Source organism: Dasypus novemcinctus, chromosome 14, assembly GCF_030445035.2.
Source record: "Dasypus novemcinctus isolate mDasNov1 chromosome 14, mDasNov1.1.hap2, whole genome shotgun sequence".
Taxonomy (NCBI): domain Eukaryota; kingdom Metazoa; phylum Chordata; class Mammalia; order Cingulata; family Dasypodidae; genus Dasypus; species Dasypus novemcinctus.
In genome coordinates this window covers 31,022,584-31,042,293 of record NC_080686.1, presented here as the reverse complement: position 1 = coordinate 31,042,293, position 19,710 = coordinate 31,022,584, and the positions used below count along the sequence as shown (strand labels likewise).

The 19,710-nt window shown below is 39.9% G+C and overlaps 1 protein-coding gene across 2 annotated transcripts in view; it reads right to left on the bottom strand.

Moving 5' to 3' along the window:
* The window catches only part of C14H8orf34 (chromosome 14 C8orf34 homolog), a 441,268-nt gene extending 422,022 nt beyond the window's left edge, over nucleotides 1-19,246 (bottom strand). Inside the window, exon 1 of one of the 2 annotated variants that reach the window (XM_058275622.2) lies at nucleotides 18,987-19,246. In XM_058275622.2, coding sequence (XP_058131605.2) covers nucleotides 18,987-19,055 — 69 coding nt within the window. In that variant the 5' untranslated portion in view covers nucleotides 19,056-19,246. The remainder of the gene's footprint in view (nucleotides 1-18,986) is intronic. The other variant, XM_071207845.1, reaches the window with a different exon arrangement.
* Nucleotides 19,247-19,710: the final 464 nt, after the last annotated feature.

Sequence of the window (19,710 nt, the reverse complement as noted above, 5' to 3'; positions counted from 1 at the left end):
CTGGGCCCACAGAGCCTTAAAAGGAAGCCCAGGAAGAGATCACCCGCCATCTTGCTTCAACTTTGGTGAGAGAGTAACCTTGAATTGTAATCTTTAGGGTCTTGTAACTAACTGTAAGCTTTTACCCCAAATAAATACCCTTTATAAAAGCCTACAGATTTCTGGTAATTTGCACCGGTACCCCTTTTGGAAAACTAACACAGAATTTGGTATCAGGAGTGGAGTATAGTCTGTTGCAATTACCAAAAATGCTGGAATGGTTTTATAAATGGGTAAGGGGTATTTTTTGAAGGAATTGTGAGGTGCTTGATGGAAAAGGCCTAAATAGCTTTGAAGAGACTGTTGATAGGATTATGGAGGCTAAAGTTATTTCTGATAAGGCCTTAGGAGGAAAGGATGAGACTATTATTGGAAACCGGAGGAAAGGAGATCTCTGCTTTAAAGTTGCAGAAAACTTAGCAAGATTAACTCCTGATGTTATAATGGAGGCAGAATTTGAAAATGCTGATCCTGGGCATTTAGCTGAAGAACTTTCCAAAGTAAACTTGGAGAATGCAGCTTGGCTTCTCCTTGCAGCTTATAGCAAAACGTGAGGGGAAAGAGGTAAGCTGAGAACTAAATTGTTGGGCACAAAGAAATCAAAGACTGATTCTGTAAATTTCAAGCTTTTGGAAATCAAGCTACCAGACGACAGTGCCCCATTTGAGGAATTAAGTAAACATGGAACTTGTAAGTTAGGATTGAAAATGCCATTACATAGAAAAGACTTGTAGAAAGTTTTCCTGTCTGATGGCTTGAACCCCTGCTTCCTGCATACTAAACCAACAAGCTTTTTATGAGATCTGTATAAACGAAAGCACTGTCAACCTGGACTAAAAGGGACATGGAGGGGAGAGATGGAAGTGAACACAGCTTTAAGAAGAAAACCATGGAAACTGAGGTCTGGAATTTAGACATCTCCTTGGGCCAAGAGAGGCACCTCTGTATATGGAGAGAGTGAGTTTGCCCCAGCATTTGAAGAGGGTGGATGTTCCGGTCCATTGTTCAGGGAGAGTTTGCATACCCCAGGGTACAGAGAGGGTGAAACACATTCACTGGTGGTTAGGGAGAATTACATTAATTCTGCACTTCTTTAACATTTTTTGGAATATTTTAATGTCTTTTTGGGATTCAGAGGGTGTGTGTGGTGGGGGGGGGCAGTTTGAGATTATTTTTGAATCCCAAAAAGAGAAAGATTATGTTTGTAATCTAATCTATTTCCCTGGATGTGATACCTTTGATTGTATTAGATTAAACTGAGATTCTTTGATTAAATTACTTGTTAAGATTAGGGCTTTAATTTGACCTCATCAGTAAAGTGTATCTCAGATTGAGTCCCCGCCCCCTCAGCCGGCCAATATAAGCAAACATTCACTCAAGAAGACACACAAAATGAAAGAAAACTCCGTCATTTTTGATCCTGGGGCCCTGGAGAGAGATGAGACATTCTCCTGATAGTTTGCAGCTGATGTAGAAAGCTCAGCAAGACATAAGCTTTATGCCAAGAGAAAGAGGAAGCTCTGAGGGACAAGCCTTACACCAGCCTACAGCTGAGACTGGGAAGAAGCTGGGCCCACAGAGGCTTAAGAGGAAGAGGAAGCCCAAGAAGAGAGACCATGCAGAGATCAGCAACCATCTTGCCTTAACATGTGGCAACTGACTTTGCTGAGAGAGCAACCTTGAGTTGGACTCTTTAGGGCCCTGTAACTATAAGCTTTTACCCCAAATAAATATCCTTTATAAAAGATGTATTAGTCAGTCAAAGGGGTATTGATGCAAAGTACCAGAAATCTGTTGGGTTTTATAAAGGGTATGCAGCAGTTTGATATTATTTATGAATCCAAAAAGAAATATTGGATTATGTTTGTAAACTGGTCTTTTCCTCTGGGCATATTAGAGTGTACTGGATTCAGAGGTTTTACTTCTACTTGATTAAATAATTAAGGCTTTGATTGGGTCACATCAGTAGGATGTTGTGTTCCTGCCCACCAAGGGGACTGACAGAGAAACTCACAGAGAAATAGCACTGCAGAGGAGGGAGGTTGGACTCTTGAGCTGGAGCCCTGGGAAGTAAGCACACAGAGGAGCTTAGTCGTGAGGTAAGACAGAAGACCCTGGGAAAAGAAACAAGCCATTTGCCTAATAGTCTACAGCTGGCCTCATGGAGATACAGAGCAGCTGAGCCCAGAAAAAGCAAGGCCCAGGAAGAAAGGAACACAGGAAGGTTAGACCCTCGCAGACATCGCCCACCATCTTGCTGCAACATGTGGCCAATGACTTTGGGTGAACAAGTACCTCTTATGGTACCTTGAATTGGGTTATCTAGAGCCTTGCGACTGTACGTGACTACCCTAAATAAATACACTTTATAAAAGCCAACAGATTTCTAGTATTTTGCATCAGCACCCCTTTGGCCAACTAATACAGGGTACTGAACAGAAATCAATTTCTTCCAGAAATACAAAGTTGATTTAACATTAGGAAATCCAATAATATAATTTTTTCCATTATCAAAATAAAGAAGAAATCACATAATAAAATAGATAAAAACCTTTAAATGTAATCAACACAATTTTTGGTTGAAAAATCTTAGCAAACTAGACAGACTAAGAAACATTCCAAACTTTATAAGAACTATCTATGGAAAAAGGCACTAACATGTTAATGATGAAAAATTAAAAGCCTTCCTCTTAAGATCAGTACCCATATGATAAATATACACCATTACTCCTTTCAATCAACATTGTATTTGAGATCTTAACCAACAGAGTAAGATGAGAAAAAAGACAAAAGTATAGAAACTGAAAAGATACAAAACTGCTTTTTTCATATTTTTAACTAAGTCAGCTTACTGACACAAAAAAGGAAGTTAAAAGCTATAATGATTGCAATATTGTCATTTTCCACAAACAATATAGCTCTCTACATATAGAAAAACTCAAAGTAATTTTGGGCTAATTAAGAAAAAATAAGAGAATTTAGCATGTTTCTGGATGCGCATTTAAAATAAAAATGAAAAACTTAATTTCCTCATATAAATCTACTTTCTGGCCCAACTACAGAGAATAACCTGTGGTAAAACACTGGGATAAAACCATCTCATGCTGTACTTTAAGTCATATTTCATTGAGCTGAATGATCCTCCAGTGTCAGAAAACATTCAGGCAGTTTTCCAATATGCCTTTAGTACTTTTAAGAAGTACTTTAAAGTACGATAAAAGAAATGATGGATATAGATTCTAGAGTACCTTCACTAGCCCCAATTGGTGCTAAAAACTACAAATTTACCTTTCTTTAAGTGGTGCATTTGTTTTTTGTTTTTTTTAAGATTTCTTTCTTTCTTTCTTGTCAACCCCTTGTTGATTGCACTTGCTGTGTCTGTTGTCTTCCTCATTTCTTCAGGAGACACCAGGAACCGAATCCAGGACCTCCAATGTGGGAGAGAAGTGCCTAATCTCGAGCCAACTCCATTTCCTGCTTTGTTGTGTCTCTCATTATGTTTTTTTCTTTTTGTGTCTCTTGTTGCATCATCTTGTTGCATCAGCTTGCTGTGCCTGCCCATCGCATCAGCTTGCTGTCTTGCTTGTTTTCTTTAGAAGGTACTGGAAACTTGCACCAGGAACCTCTGCTCCCTGCTTTGTTGTGTCTCTCATTTTGTTTTTCTTCTTGTGTCTCTTGTTGTGTTAGCTTATTGTGTCAGCTTCCCACACTTGCCCGTCACGTCAACTCACTGTCTTCTTTAGGAGGCACCAGGAACCAACCCACGGACCTCCCATGGGGTAGGCAGGAGCTCAGCCACTTGAGCCACATCCACTTCCCATTTGTTTTTTATTGATAAAGGATGCTGCTAGATATTAAACAATAATACTTCAGTGTTAAGGAAGAGAACATCAAGTCAAATTCAGAATCAATGTCAGAACTATAATTTTAATGAGTAATTTCCATTACTAAGTCAGTATAAGCCTGAATTTACAAAACACAGAACCCCAGACGGATACCCATGTGATGAAGATGACATTCAATTTTTTAAAAAATTATTATAATTACTTGACCTGCATCCTTCTTACAATTGCATAGAAGAGTCACACTGAATTGGCTTTTATTTCCACACAATCACAATATTTACAACTAGATGGATCACAAAGTACTCCTTTGGTATACATAACAAAAACACAAATCAGTCTGGCTTACAAAATCAGAATCCACTTGCTAACACAACCAACTATAAAGACTTTTTAATTCCTTTTACCTTTTTGGCTTATCTTTTAGCCTTCTTTGAGGTCTCTGCATACTTTTCAGCTGTGTAATTTAGGAATGGGGAAAGGTTTAGCATGCTTTGTGTATAAAATAAAGGTTACTGCTTGCTGCCCATATACATTCATGCATTCAACAAGTATTCACTTAAATGCTATGATGCATTAACTGCAAGTTAGATACTTAGAAGGAGCATTAGGAAAAAAGCCAACAATCTAGTTACAAAGATGAGTCAAATCCAGAAAGTAGTTAAGTAACAATGGGCAAAAGGAGCTCACCGAAATGGAAAATCTGGGAAAACTAGGGCAGTCAAAAAGATTTAAAGAGGAGACAGGACATGAACTTTTCCCTAATCAATGGTTGACAGCTGGGTAGGTGAATGTAGTAACTACTGTGTTGTGCACCCAGATCCTTCCTTCAGAAACAAGAACTCATTTACCCAGCTTTCGGAGGCAATGCCAGTTAAAGGCTCTCAACTGGGGCCCTCACCAGAATTGTCCTTCAGAGAAGGTAGCTGCCTCACCCAGGGCTACACGCTGCCTGCTTCTAATGATGGGTCCAGGTGGGAAACAAAGTCCAGCCCCCATGCCTCTGCCTGAAGACGCGAAAGGATGATCCCTGTTCTAGCCCTCCCTAGGTGATTCGCCCTATGTGATCAATGGAGGACTCAATTGCTATCCTGTCCTTCACACCTGGCAACCACAAAGCTGTCCTCAATTTTTATAATTTTGTCCCTGTTACATAAATGGAATCACATAGTATGTAAGTTTTGTATGGTTTCCCTCACTCAGCATAATTCTCTCAAGATTCATCCACATTGCTGCATGTGCCAATAGCTTCTTCTTTTTTATTTCTGAGTAATATTCCATGGTTTGGGTATACCAGTTTGTTTAACCATTCACCCAGTGAAGAATATCTGGCTTGTTTCCAGTTTTGAGTATTATGAATAAAGGAGTTAAGAAGTTCACATGCAGGGTTTTGAGTGAACATAAGTCTTTATTTCACTGGGATAAATTCCCAGGAGGCTGAATGCTGGGCATGTGGTAGTTGCATGTTTAGTTTTTATTTTCAAAACTTTCAAATTGTTTTCCAGAGAGGGGGTGCCATTTTGCAGATCCACAAATAGTATATGAGTGATCTAGGTTCTCTGCTGTTTTCACTATTTTTTATTTTAGCCATTACAGCGGATAACATTGATGATTTCTGAGTCAACCTTGCATCCCTGGAATAAATTCTATTTGGTCATTATGTATGAGTCTTTATATATTCTTAATCTCTTATTTGACAGTATTTTGTTGAGGATTTTTATGTCTATATTAATGAGTAATAATTTATCTGTAGTTTACTATTTATATTGTTTTTGTCTTGTTTTTGGTATAAGAGTAACACCACCTTCATAAAATGAATTGGAGAGGGGGAGGACTCCTCTCTGTTCTTGAAGAGATTCTGCAGAATTGGTATGAATTCTTCTATAAACAATTGAAAGAATTCTCCAGTGAATAGTTAATAGTTAGAGGGTATATTAGTTGACCAAAGGAGTGCTGATGCAAAGTACGAGAAATCTGTTGGCTTTTATAAAGGGTATTTATTTGGGGTAAAAGCTTACACTTACAAGGCTCTAAAGGGTCCAACTCAAGGCTGCTTTCTCACCAAAGTCTGTTGCCACAGTTGAAGCAAGATGGTGGGCTATCTCTGCCTAGTTTCTGGGGCCTTCTCAGCTGCTCAGTTTCTCTGTTCTCTTTGGTTGCAAACTATCAGGCAAATGGCTCTTCTCTCTGGGCCTTTAGCTGTTTGAGCCTTCTCTTTTCTGTTACATGGCAGGACTGAAATGGCCAAGTTTTCTCCTCTTCCATGTCTATGGAGCTCTCTCCCTGTATGTCTTCTTTTTTTTTTTTTTTAAGATTTATTTATTTCTCTCCCCTCCCCCTCCCACCCCCCACCCCCCCACCCCGGTTGTCTGTTCTCCGTGTCTGTTTGCTGAGTCTTCTTTGTCGGCTTCTGTTGTTGTCAGCGGCACGGGAATCTGTGTTTCTTTTTGTTGCATCATCTTTCTGCGTCATCCTGCTGCGTCAGCTCTCCGTGTGTACAGCGCCATTCCTGGGCAGGCTGCACTTTCTTTTGAGCTGGGCAGCTCTCTTTACGGGGCGCGCTCCTTGCGCATGGGGCTCCCCTACGCAGGGGACACCCCTGCATGGCAGGGCACTCCTTGCGCGCATCAGCACTGCACGTGGGCCAGCTCCACACGGGTCAAGGAGGCCCGAGGTTTGAACCGCGGACCTCTCATGTGGTAGACGGACGCCCTAACCACTGGGCCAAGTCCACCGCCCCCATATGTCTTCTTGAGTGAGTGCCTGTTTATAGAGGCCCACCAAGGGGGTGGGGACTTAACCTGAGTCCTGTCTTAATGATGTGGTCGAATCAAAACACTGATCTTAACAGGTAATTTAATCAAAGACATCTCAGGTTAATCTAATGCAATCAAAGGGTATCACTCCCAGAGGAGTAGATTAGTTTACAAACATAATTTTTCTCTTTCTTGGTATTCATAAATAATCTCAAACTGCCACAAAAGGCAATTCAAATACCAAGGGTGTAGAAGTCCAGGCTCCCCATATGTCAAAACTTACACAGTCAGGGGAGGCCTTGTTACTGGCCAGAATGGAGGGAAGACCTGGCTCCCAACTCCCTCTTCTGACACTCTTCTGGCCGAAGTGGTAGATGCTTCATCACAGGCTTATGAGGGTAGTTTATGTTCCCCACTCAACCTCTGCAGGCATGAGTGGGGTGATGCCACAGATTTTTATGTTGTGTTTGGCTGAGACAGAGCAGCTATTATGTCTTAAAGTTTTTTGTCTTGCTGGTTCTTTGGCTAGAGAGAGCAAGCTTTTGTTAGGGCTTTTGTATCTGCACTCATTGGCACTTCCGCGTTGTCAGCTTCTTTAAATCCAAGTCTGGGATACGTAAAACAAAGGAAAAGCAGGAAACTCACTACAGTGTTGTTTCTTGGGTCCTGAGGTTCCTAACCTTCTCTCCACCCTTCAGTGTTTTGTGTTTGTCCAGGGTTTGTAGTTACACTTTAGCAAGAAGAAGAGGGAAAAGTGCATCTACTTCATCATTCCAGAGGCTGATGTTTAGCAATCACACTTTTAATATCCAAACTTTTTCTTACATATTTCCTTTCAGAGAAGCTTGTTCTTTCTTCATTGATGCAATATCTTCTCAAATCTAAGAATTTTAATTGAAATTTTGTATTTTAAGTTTCTATCTTTTCTCCACAAGAATTAGAATAATTTTAATTCCTGTGGAGACCTTTTCATGTTTACATTTTCCCATCTAGTGCCTTTGATTTTCCTCAAATGCACAGATAATCTTGGTTGTACCTCTATTCCTGGTTAATTTAGGCAGCTGGAGTGGGTTTCCTTGGAAGTTATAAAGATCTGCATCCTTAATTGAACACCAAGTATAACAGACTTGACTTCTCAACCAGAAGGCTTCCTTTTGGTGAGTGTGAACTAGAGCAGAGAAAGCAGCCAAAGACCTTTACAATTACCATGTAAAATTCCATGAGAAATGAAGTTTTTGCTTCATTATTTCTGAAAATTAGTTCTGAGGGTCCTTGAGGGTATCAAAGTTATTGTGAGAGGTTCAAGTTTATGTAGGTCAGGAAAAATCTTAAATGTTGTCTTTGCATGTTGATCCAATATCAAATTGTCCATGTATATAATGTTTCATGTATATACAATGTATGTGCTACATCTGTGTAAGTGTGAGCAGGCATAATATATTCTCAATCATCTGGATGACCATCACTTAAGCAAGTATGGTCATGTGATTTCAGTCCCAGAGATATTTTTTATAGCTTTATTGAAGTATAATTGGCATACAAATTTCACATATTTAAAATATATAATTTGATATTTTTATATTAGACTCATAAAACCATCAACACAATCATGATATAAACATACACATCATTCTCAAAATGTTCTCCATGCTCCTTTGTAACCACTCCTTTCCCCATCCCCACTCCCAGGTCCCTGGCAACGGTTGATAGCTTTCTGTCACAATATATTAGTTTGCATCTTCTAAAATTTTATATAAATGGAATCATATAGTATGATACTCAAAATCATACTCATTTTTCATGGCCTTTTCCACTCAGTATAATTACTTTGGGCCTCATCCATGTTATTGTGTGTATCGGTAATTCACGTTTTTAATACAGAGGAGTATTACATTATATGGATATACCACAGTTTGTTTATTTATTCATCTATTAATTTACCTGTTTGCAGTTGGGGACTATTACAAATAAAACTGCCAAATTGCTTTCCAAAGCAGAGTGCCATTTTGCATTCCCATCATCAATATACAAAACTGCCTATTGTTCCCCCTCCCCATCCTCACCAAAACTTGCTATGATTAGTCTCTTTCATTTTAGACATTCTAGTGTGTGGGTAGTGTTTCAGTTGGCATTCCCTAATGGTATTGATTGTCGACGCATGCATTTATTTTCCATCAAATCAATATATCTTATTTAGGGAAATTTGTCTTTAATTCTTTTGTCTATTTTTTAATTGGGTTGTTTTCTTATAATAGAGTTGTAAGAGACATTTATGTATTATATTGGTCTCTGAGAGCTGCTATAACAAATTACGACAAACTTGTGGCTAAAAGCAACAGAAATTTTCTCTCTCGCAGTTCTGGAGGCTAGAATTCTGAAATAAAGGTGTCAGTAGGGTCACGTTTTCTCCGAGGATCTAGGGAAGGAATTCCTCCTTGCCTCTTCCCACTTTGGGTCTTTGGCTGACTTCCAACGTCCCTTGGCTTGTAGACGCATAACTCCAGCCTCTGCCTCCATCCTCACATGCCTGTCTCCCCTGTGTTTCCACGCACCTGAAAGCTCCCTATCCTTTCTCTTAAGGACACAGGTCACTGGATTTAGGGCTCACATTAAATGCAGGATGACCTTAGCTTGATATCCTTAACTTAATCACATCTTCAAAGATCCTTTTTCCAAATAAGATCACATTCACAGGTACTGGGGTTAGGACTTGGACAACTTTTGAGGGCACACAATTCAGGCTTCTACATATATTCTAGATGCAAATCATTGGTCAGACATATATTCTGAACATGTTTTCTCAGTCTGTAACTTGCTTTTCATTTTAACAGTCTCTTTTGAAGAGCAAAAGTTTATTTTCGAGGAAAACAATGTCTTGACATTTTTTATTTTATACTTTAAATTGTTTGTATCATATTTAAAAAACCTTTCCCAAACCCAAAGTCACAAAACTTATCTCCTATGTTTTTATACAGAAGTAAAAAGGTTTTAAATTAAGGTCTATAATTCATTTGAAGCTAATTTAGTCTATGATTTAAAGTAAATATAGCAGGGTTTCTTGGTGTGGTTTTTGTTTTTGTTTTTGTTTTTGCCTCTGTCTTCCAATTGTTCCACATCTTTTCATGTATTATTGTTTCCACACTCAATTGACCATAAGTGGGTGATTCTATTTCAAGACTCCCTGTTCCATATATCTATTTATCTTTATACCAACACTTCACTGCCTCAATCACTGTTTTATAATGAGTGTTTAACTCAGGTAGCATATGTCATTCAACACCTTAATCATATTAAAATTTCCTGCCCATTAAGAAGGTTGCACCTCTCTTAGGTCTTCCTGTCAACAATGTTTTGAAGTTTTCAGTGTACTGGCCTTAAATATGTAATTTTTATTCAATCTTTAAGTATTTCCTATTTTATGGCATATTAAGTAATATTTTTCTATTTTAATTTCTGAATATTTTCTTGAATACCAATGTAATGTTTACTGTGTACCTGAACTTGTATCTAAACTTTTATAAACTCACTAATTAGTTCCCATACCCTTTTCGTAGATCCCCTATGATTTTTTACATACTTAAAATTGTTAAGATGTCAGGTCTTCCTGACTACATCTATAGATTCAGCACAGTCCCAATCAAAATCCCAACAAGTTTCTTGTGTGTGTGAAAATTGGAAAACTGGATCTAAAACTCATATAATAATGCAAAGGACCTAGAACATATAAAGAAATCTTAAAACTTAAACACTAAGAACACAAACAATTAAAAATGCACAAAATATTTGAACTGACCCATCACCAAAGATATATAAGAAGCAAATACGCATGTGAAAGGATGCCCAGTATCATCAGGCAAATGCAAATTAAAACCACAATGAGATACCACCACAAACCTATTAGAATGACTGATAGTAAAAAGACTGACAATATCAAGTTTTAGTGAGAATCTGGAAAAACTAGAACTCTCCTACACTGCTGGTTAGACGATAATACTGTAAAACCATTTTACAAAACAGGTGGGAAGCTTCTTTAAAAAGTTAAACATACACCTTTACCACTTTATACTTCCATATTTATTTCCTAAGAATAAGGATATTCATTTATATAACCATATTAAGTACAAATATCAAGTTCAGGAAAGCATTAAGCATACAGTCTATATTCCAGTTTTTTCAGTTGTCCCACTGGTGTCCTTTTTGGTAATTTTCTCCTCTATTATTACATCCAGTCCAGATAATGCTTTGCATTTGATTGTCATTTCATTTTGTCTCTCTCCTTTTTCAAACCATGGTAACATATACAACACTAGCTTTCCCATCTCAAACTCTCACGATTGTAAAATTCAGTGAGATTAATCACATTCACAATGTTGTGTGCTGTTATCACTGCCATCCCTTACCAAATTTTCTATCACCCTAAACAGAGACCCTGCACGAACATTAACTCCTTATTTCTCCCCCCATCTCTGGTAACCTATCTACCTACTCTACTTTCTACTTCTATGAATTTGCATATTACTTCATATAAGTAGAATGCAACAATATAGGTTCTTTCGTGTCTGGCTTATTACACTCAAAATGATGTCTTCAACATTCAACCATGGTTTTCCATATTTCAGAAATTCATTCCTTTTCACAACTGAATCATAGTCCATTGAATGTATATATCACATTTTGCTGATCTATTCATCTATTGATGGATATTTGGGTTGCTTCCACTTTTTGTCTGTTATGAATAATGCTGCTATTAAATTGGTGAACAAATATCTGTTTGAGTCCTTACTTCAGATTCTTTTAGGAAAATACTTAAAAATGGGATTGCCAGATCATATAATAATTCTATGTTTAACTTTTTGAGGAGATGCCAAACTACATTTCATAGCATCAGCACCACTTTATATTCATTCCCACCAACAATGTACAAATGTTCCTATTTCTCCACATTCTTATCAATGCTTATTATTTTCTATTTTTCAATAATGGTCATTCTATTGGGTGTAAGGTGGTATCTCACTGTGGATTTGATTTCCATTCCCCTGATGGCTAATGATGTTGACATTCTTTTCAAGTACTTATTAGCCATTTGTATATCTTCTTTGGAGAAAGGTCTATTCAAGTCCTTTGCCCATTTCTTAATTGGATTGTCTTTTTGTTGTTGAGTTATAGCCATCCTTTACATATTCTGGATACTAAATCCTCAACAGACATATGATTTCCAAGTATTTTCTCCCATTCTGAAGATTGTCTTTTCACTTTCTTGAAAATATTTTAACTTTGAAAAGTCCCATTTATGTTTTCTTTTGTTGCTCATCCTTTGGTGTAAAGTCTAAGAATCTATTGCCTAATACAAGGTCCTGAACATATTTCCCTTTGTTTCTTCTATGAGTTTTATAGCTTTTTCTCTTATTTTTACATCTTTGATCCATTTCAAGTTAATTTTTTTATACAGCATGAGGGAGGGGTCCACTTTCCTTTTTTTTAAGATTTCTTTTTTATTTTTATTTTTATTTTTATTTTTTATTTATTTCTCTCCCCTTCCCCACCCCAGTTGTCTGTTCTCTGTGTCCATTTGCTGCGTGTTCTTCTTTTGTTGTCAGCGGCACAGGAATCTGTGTCTTTTTGTTGCATCATCTTGCTGCGTCAGCTCTCCATGTGTGTGGCGCCACTCCTGGGCAGGCTAAACTTTCTTTCGCACTGGGCAGCTCTCCTTATGGGGCACACTCCTTGAGCATGGGGCTCCCCTATGCGGGGGCACCCCTGCGTAGCACAGCACTCCTTGCGCACATCAGCACTGCGCATGGGCCACCTCCACACAGGTCAAGGAGGCCTGGGGTTTGAACCGCAGACCTCCCATGTGGTAGACGGATGCCCTAACCACTGGGCCAAGTCCGCCGCCTCCAAGATGGTCTTGACCATTCAGCGCCCCACACCCTTCTGTATGAATTTAAGGATTAGCTTTTCCATTTCTGCAAAGAAGGCTGTTGACATTCTGATGAAATTGTGTTGGATCTGTATATTGCTTTAGGTAGTCTTGATGTCTTAACAAGATTAAGTCTTACAATCCATGAGAATGGGATATTTTCCCCATTTATGTAGCCCTCACTTAAATTTTTTCAATGATGACCTTATATCCTTGGTTAAATTTCTTCCTAGATATTCTTTTTGTTGCTATTGTAAAGGGAAATTGTTTTCTTGATTTCTTTTTTGTATTTTTCATTGCTGGAGTATAGAAATATGAATAAATTTTGTTGGTTTCTAAAAGTATGTCCATTTCATTTAGGTTATCCAATTTGTTGGTGGACAATTTTTCATAGTATCCTATTATAATCCTTTATAATTCTGTAAAGTCAGTAATTATGTCCCCCTCCCTTCATTTCTGATTTTCGTTATTTGCATCCTCTCTGTTAATCTTGCCAGTCTTATTTGTTAGTTTAATTGATCTTTTCCAAGAACTTTTGGTTTTATTTATTCTAATATTTTTCTATCCTCTCTTTCATTATCTCTGTTTTAATCTTTATTATTTCCATTCTTCTGCTCACTTTGTATTTACTTGTTGTTGTTGTTTTAAGTTCTTACAGTGTAATGCTAGGGCATTGATTTGAGATCTTTCTTCTTTTATAATGTATGCATTTAGAGTTGTACATTTCCCTCTAAGTACTATCTTTGTTGCCTTCCATAAGTTTTGGTATGTTTTATTTCAATTTCATTTGTCTCAAGGTATTTCCTAATTTCTCTTTTTATTCTCCTTCTGGGACACCCAAAATGCATATATTGACATACTTGATGGTGTCCTACAGGTCGCTCAGGCTCTGTTTACTATCCTTTATTTTCTTTCTCCTCAGACTGAATATTTTCAGTTGTCTTATCTTTAAGTACACTGATTCAATCTGCTGTTTGAACCCCTTTAGGCAAGTTTTTTATTTTAATTACTACGGTCTTCAGCTCTAGCATTTCTGTTTAGTTCCTGCTTATAGTTTCTATCCCTTTGCTGTTATTCTCTTTTTGTTTATCTATCATTTTACTGATTTCCTTTAGTTCTTTGTCCATGTTTTCCTTTAGATGCCAAGAGGTTTTCCTACTGTTTTAAGTAGGCTTTTTTAAAATTCAGTATTACCCAGTTACTGCAAGCCTTTAACTATCTCTGGAGCTCTGAGAAAGATGGTTCTGTTTGTTTCTGTTTGTTGTTTAAAACTTCTATGGGGAGAAGGATTTACTCCACCATTTTGTTGATGTCTGACTAATGGCTTTTTAATTGAAATATTAAGGAAAGAAGGAAGTCAATTTATTTTTTGTAGCCTCATACTTCCATTAATACACAAATACTAAAATATTAATTCTCCTTTCTAATATAATAGTGTCATTTGTATTTTATTATTTTCTAAAGATATACATTGAGTCATTTATAGAGTTTGGTTTGGAGCCTTTAATAGGTTATTTATAAATTATCTGAAAACAAAATACATAAAGGCAGCAGTGAAAAATAAATGAACTAGTAATCTAAATATGTTAATGAAAGTAACATTTTTATAAATGTGTTTTGAAGTAATCAATAACAATGCTTGAAAAACTTAAATAAAGGGACTCCTTTCTTTGGCTACTGCCTACCCTGAAATTATAAAGTTGAATACAAGTATGATAAAGGAAAGGTGTTTATAACTTCAAGTTCCATGAAAGCTAACCTGATAAGAGATTACTCCAAGGACATGTTTACAAGTTGTTAAACTGGACATGCTATAAATGCCAAACATACATTTTATTACTTCTTCCACAAAAGTATATTTCACATCCTTTTATTAAAATAACATTTTCTACCTGTTTGAAAGACAAATTACTTTTAAACACTTTAAACACAAAATTTCTTTTCAGTGGTGGTGGAGGGGTGGGGGGAGGGCAATCCCCCTCTGGCCATAATGGAGTAACTAGTATCCTTTTTACAGAATGCCACTGCCCTAAACAACCATAAAATTGCCCAAAGTATATGAGGTACTTGTTTTGAAACACTGAACAAAAAGCAGTTCAGGACCGTGATCCTTAAGAGAAGGAAAACGGAAAGGAATCTCCACATACACTACAGCAGTTTGATTTTGGGAAGAGGGATTTCTCAGAATATAGTTCAGGAAAGTAAATAAATTGAAGTTTGGGCAGGCTCACGATGGGGAGTTGCGGACATGGCTGGTGTATGCGCAGCAGGGAATAAGAGCGGCGTGGGTTGCGCAGCTGCAAGTGTATAAATGACGTGGGCTCACGGTTTGACCATGTTTTAAACCTAAGTTCACCTCAGAAACATATACCAAATCAACTTTTGTAAATTCAGACCTTATGAGTGAAGGTAAATTAGACTAAAAGAAGGAGATAAAAAGTCCCATTCTAATTGGAGAGGGTTCCATTCTACCATACTTGGAGAAATACAGTGAATTTGATTTCCCCACATTTTCCTTACATAAAGACTTAAAAACTGTGTTGATGAAGACCTTATTATTCTGCTTATTAATTGTCTAGCATTTCACATTTGTGTGAGCATGATCAGGCCTGGACCAAGATAAAAGACTGCTCAGAGCACCTGTCCAACCAGTAATTTTTAAATAATCATTTTACATTTACTTATTAGGTATGTGGGAAACTAGAAATTGCCTATTTTATATTGAAAATAAGGAACTTATTGTGATGTTCTGTTTTGGTCTGCCAAAAGCTGCTCGGAGCAATGTATTAGCTTTTACAATGGGAATTGATTAGGTTAAAAGCTTATAGTTCTAAGGCTGTGAAAATGTCCAAAGCAAGGCATCAAGTGACACTCTCTCCCCAAAGGTCAGCTGCTGGCAATCCTGAACTCCTGCCACATGGCAAGGCACAATGACAGCCTTGCTGGTCTCTGCCTTCTCCTCCAGGCTCACTTTCTCCCCAAGCTCAGCTGTGGGCAATCGGGCACATGGCAGGGTCTGCTTTCTCCCCTCTCTCCTCTGGGCCTCGATGACTTCAGCCTTAGGCTGTTCCATCTGTGTCTTTTCTCTCTTCCACGTTCATCAACTAATGGAGGCTTCTCTCTGTCACTGCTGCTTTTTTTCTGTCTGCAGCTTTTTAGTCCTTCATTTATAAAGGATTCCAGTAAGAGGACTGGGACCCACCCTATGTCCTGCAATCTAATCAAAGACCTATAACCAAAGTTATCTAATCAAATGTGATCTAATCATAAGGTCCTTTAACTGAACCTAGTCAAAAACTCCCATCTACAACAGGTTTACAGGTACAGGAATGGGTTTGCTTTAAGGATTTTCTGGGGTCCACAGAAGACAAACCAGCACATGTTCCAGCCTCTTCAGAACTAAGTTAAACTACTTAGGACATAGACAAAATAAATCCCTTGATTGCAATCAGCAACTTTGTGCCAGATAATTATTCAGTTTCAGAATGTAACTACCAGCTTTTGTGACTGTTAACCAGCTGAGCTCATGATTTGTTACAACTCCCATGTTTGTGATCATTCATCTTTGCCTATCTGTGTTGCAAAAACACACTACTTTGGCGTGAACTGGACCAACTCATATCTTGCAACTAAGTCAGGAGTTATGTGTAGAGAACTAAATTAAATAGGGTTATAGTTCTAATTCATTACATTGATGTCAAGTATTCCTTAAAGAATGGTGTCCAGACTGTTCACTGCTTACCTGTGAGAATACTAAAATAACTGTATCTTAAGGATATTTCAAATAGCTCATAGAATGTAAGTCATTATTTGAATTTGTGGCTGGTGAGAGGAGTTTTTTGATTGGTTGGGGGTTTTTTGGTACCAAAGGCCGGGGAATGAATCCCAGGACTTGTATGTGGGAAGCTGGCACTCAACCAGAGCCACATTGGCTCCCCTGATTTCTCGCTTGTTTCGCTTGTTGTTTGTCTAAGGAGGCACCAGGTACAGAAGTCGTGACCTCCCATGTGAGAAGCAGGCTTGAGCCACATCTGTTTCCCATTAGAGGATTTAGTTTTTAACTTATTACTATTTCTTAAAATGTAGTTCAGGAACTAAAGGATAAGAATCCTTTGTGCTTCTTCACCCTCCAATCTACTGAGTCATGGTTTTTGGAGAGTGGGCTCATTCAGCCTGTGTTGAATAACCACATGAGAACCACTGAATAAGATTCTGGGAGCTGGGCACTTTGAAAAGGATGTTAGAGTAACAAAGTCCATATCACAAATGTTATTGCATCACTTTTTTCTAGTACAAGAGACAGACTATAAGCTGGTGAGGTTTCCTTGTCATCATTTTCCAGTTTATGAAGTAAACATAATGCTACTCTCAAACCCTAGCTCTACCATCACCAAAATTTTTGCCTTAAGGACCCATAGCCCATCCTGCTTTTAGCAGAAGAGAACATATCCATTTTCTCCTTTCAATTATTTAAATTGTACCTCAATCCTTAAAAACTAACCATCACTGCAATCTAAGTTAACGATGGTGAATGTAATATGTCACCTGCAAATTTGATGATATACAATGCATAAACTTTTACTGTTGTTGTTGTTCAGGTTGCATACGTGTAGGTCTAAAGCTTTTATGAGAAAATATTGTCATTGCTTAAATTTCCTCAATGAAGAAATTGCTGATATGCATTTAAAATAAAAAATGATAATTTGATTGATTTCTATTTATGTAGAAAGTTTACATATTTCCAAGCTATCATCATCACTTGAAAAGAATCTTGGGAATCTTTAAAAACTTTAATGAGAACAGCATCCAGTAAAAACAAGTCACTTATTCTACCTTGTAAATCACACTTTATATTCTAAGAGAGTAGTGTGCAAATAAAATCTCTAAACACACTTTTTTTGTCTCTTTTGATGCAATTAACACACTGTGCCACAGAGTATTATGTTTCTGTTTTGGTTTTTTTTTTTACAGGATATGGAATTATGGAAAAGCTTACAAACATTAGACTAAGGGCAAAGAAAGAATTCTGGTAGATCCAGCAACTCCCTTTTGCTCTTGTATGACTTCTTCTGGAACACTTTCAGCAGAAACAAGAATCAAAACAATTGCAGGACTCTATGATCCTAAACAGCAATTAGTTTCAGTTGCAACCATGGTCATGTTTTTCATGACTTAAAATTAACTTAAAGTTGGACCAAAAAAAAAAAAACAACAAAAACCTAGGAGGTCTTGCAAATATTGGTCATTTGAATCCCCTCCTCCCCAGAGGAAAAACCTATCTGATTACACCTTTCTGTGCTGGGGACTTTAATTGGCTTTTTTTTTTTCTCTCTGCAGTTCTCATTCCTCTTCGTCCCAGGGAAGCTGCTCAGTTCTCCGCGATCTCTAACGCACACTCTTCCACCACCCGCACTTCACCCTCGCTCAGATGCCACTGACTGGGGACACCCCAAGAACCACTACAACTGCTTCTTATGGGCGGCCACCACCGCCCTCCCAGCGCTCGAGAGAGCATTTGGCGCCCTCCCGTCCCATGCACAGCTGGACTGTGGAGCCACGGGTGTCCTTCCCCGCGGGCCTCGGCATCTTACTGCGGTCCCCACACGCCGCACCTCTGCCCAGTGCCGTGGCAACCAGCGGGACGCTTTGTTGGTGCTGGTTTTAGTCTTCCATCCTCATTTTCTCTTGTCCTCCTGCTTTTCCTTTCTCCCTCTTCTATCACTGCTGTCGATTCTTTGATGGCTAAAGGAAACAGTTCAGACTACACGTCTCCATCCCACAAATCTGTGTGTGCTTTCCCTGACCCCTCCTCCGTCCCTTTCTCCCCCTCTAGTACAGCCAGGCGCTGAAATGCAAAGGTCCCTCCTTCCACCTAGGAACCAATGTCAGTCCTAATTTGCCAATTTCATTCAACAAGCCACACGTCCTGAAGCCTCCTTACTCCTGACCAGTTCAGCTTTCTTCCATTTCACCCAGTCTCCCTTTCCACTGCAAAGCATCTCCTCCACCTTCCCGGGTTCTACTACTGCCCATATCAAAAGAAATCTAACCCACAGGGATAGTATGAATTCCAGGAAGAAACTGCTAACGTACCACGGAGTGTGGCCATCTGAGCTCATCGCCCGTCCCAGCCTGCCCGGGTCCTGTGCACCCTGGCTGCGGGGTGCAGGACAGTCAGACGGCTCAAACTTCCCCTGCCAGGCGGAGTCTCACCTGTCCGCGCCCAGGTAACTGGCCAAGTGCCCGCCCCGGCCGCGTTCCAGGACACCTGGCCGGGGGCAGAGCAGGTGCCAGTGAGCTGCGGCCACCGGGCGGGCGCCTCCTCCCGCGCGTGTCTCTATCCTTGCTCAGCCGGTGAGCTTCTGGTTTTCTTTCCACACCATCTCCCCCCAAAGACCAACGGGACCGTCCTCCTCCACGGCGCCTTACCTCAAACAGGGGGCCGATCCTGTTCTTCTCCAGGTAAGCCTGGATCCGGGTTTGCTGGTGAGACGCCATGAGAGACGCCCGGGCTGCAGGGCGAGTGCGGGAGCACCGCGCGGCGCGCGCCTCCGCCGGGGACAGCCCTGCGCTCGCACGGACCGGGGCGGGGACCGGCGCTCGGGGGCCTCGGCACCCCCGGCGCCGCCGGCTCTGCGGGTCAGCGGCGTGGGCGGCGGCCCCCGAGCGCGGGCAGCCCGGGGACGAGCCGCCAACTCAGACAACTCCGAGCCGCGGGGTGAACTCAGACATCGCCTTCTCTGCCGCGCGCTCGCCCCCACTTGGCTCCGCAGCGCCCAGCGCCGAGGGGACGCCGGAGGCAGAGGTTCCTCTCTCCTCTGGGCGGCAGCAGTAGGAATCAGGGGCGGAGGCGAGCCCGGGAGCTGCGGCTCCGCCCAGAACCCGCAGAGGGATAATCGGGGACAGACCAGGGCCCCAGGGCTCGAACTCGCGGCCAGCGAGTGTGTGCGCGCGTGTGTACGTGTGTAACCTCTCCCGGGTTACAGGAACAAACAGCCCGGGCTTCTCGCCGACGCTGTACTCCCGCGGCCCGCCGCTCCCTAGCGACAGCGCCGCTCAAAAAACCAATGGTGAAGGTGCTTCTTTCAAAGTGCACATAAATCTGGTGCTTGTTGGCTACTCCTCTGGCAGCTACAAATGCAGTTTCAAAGGG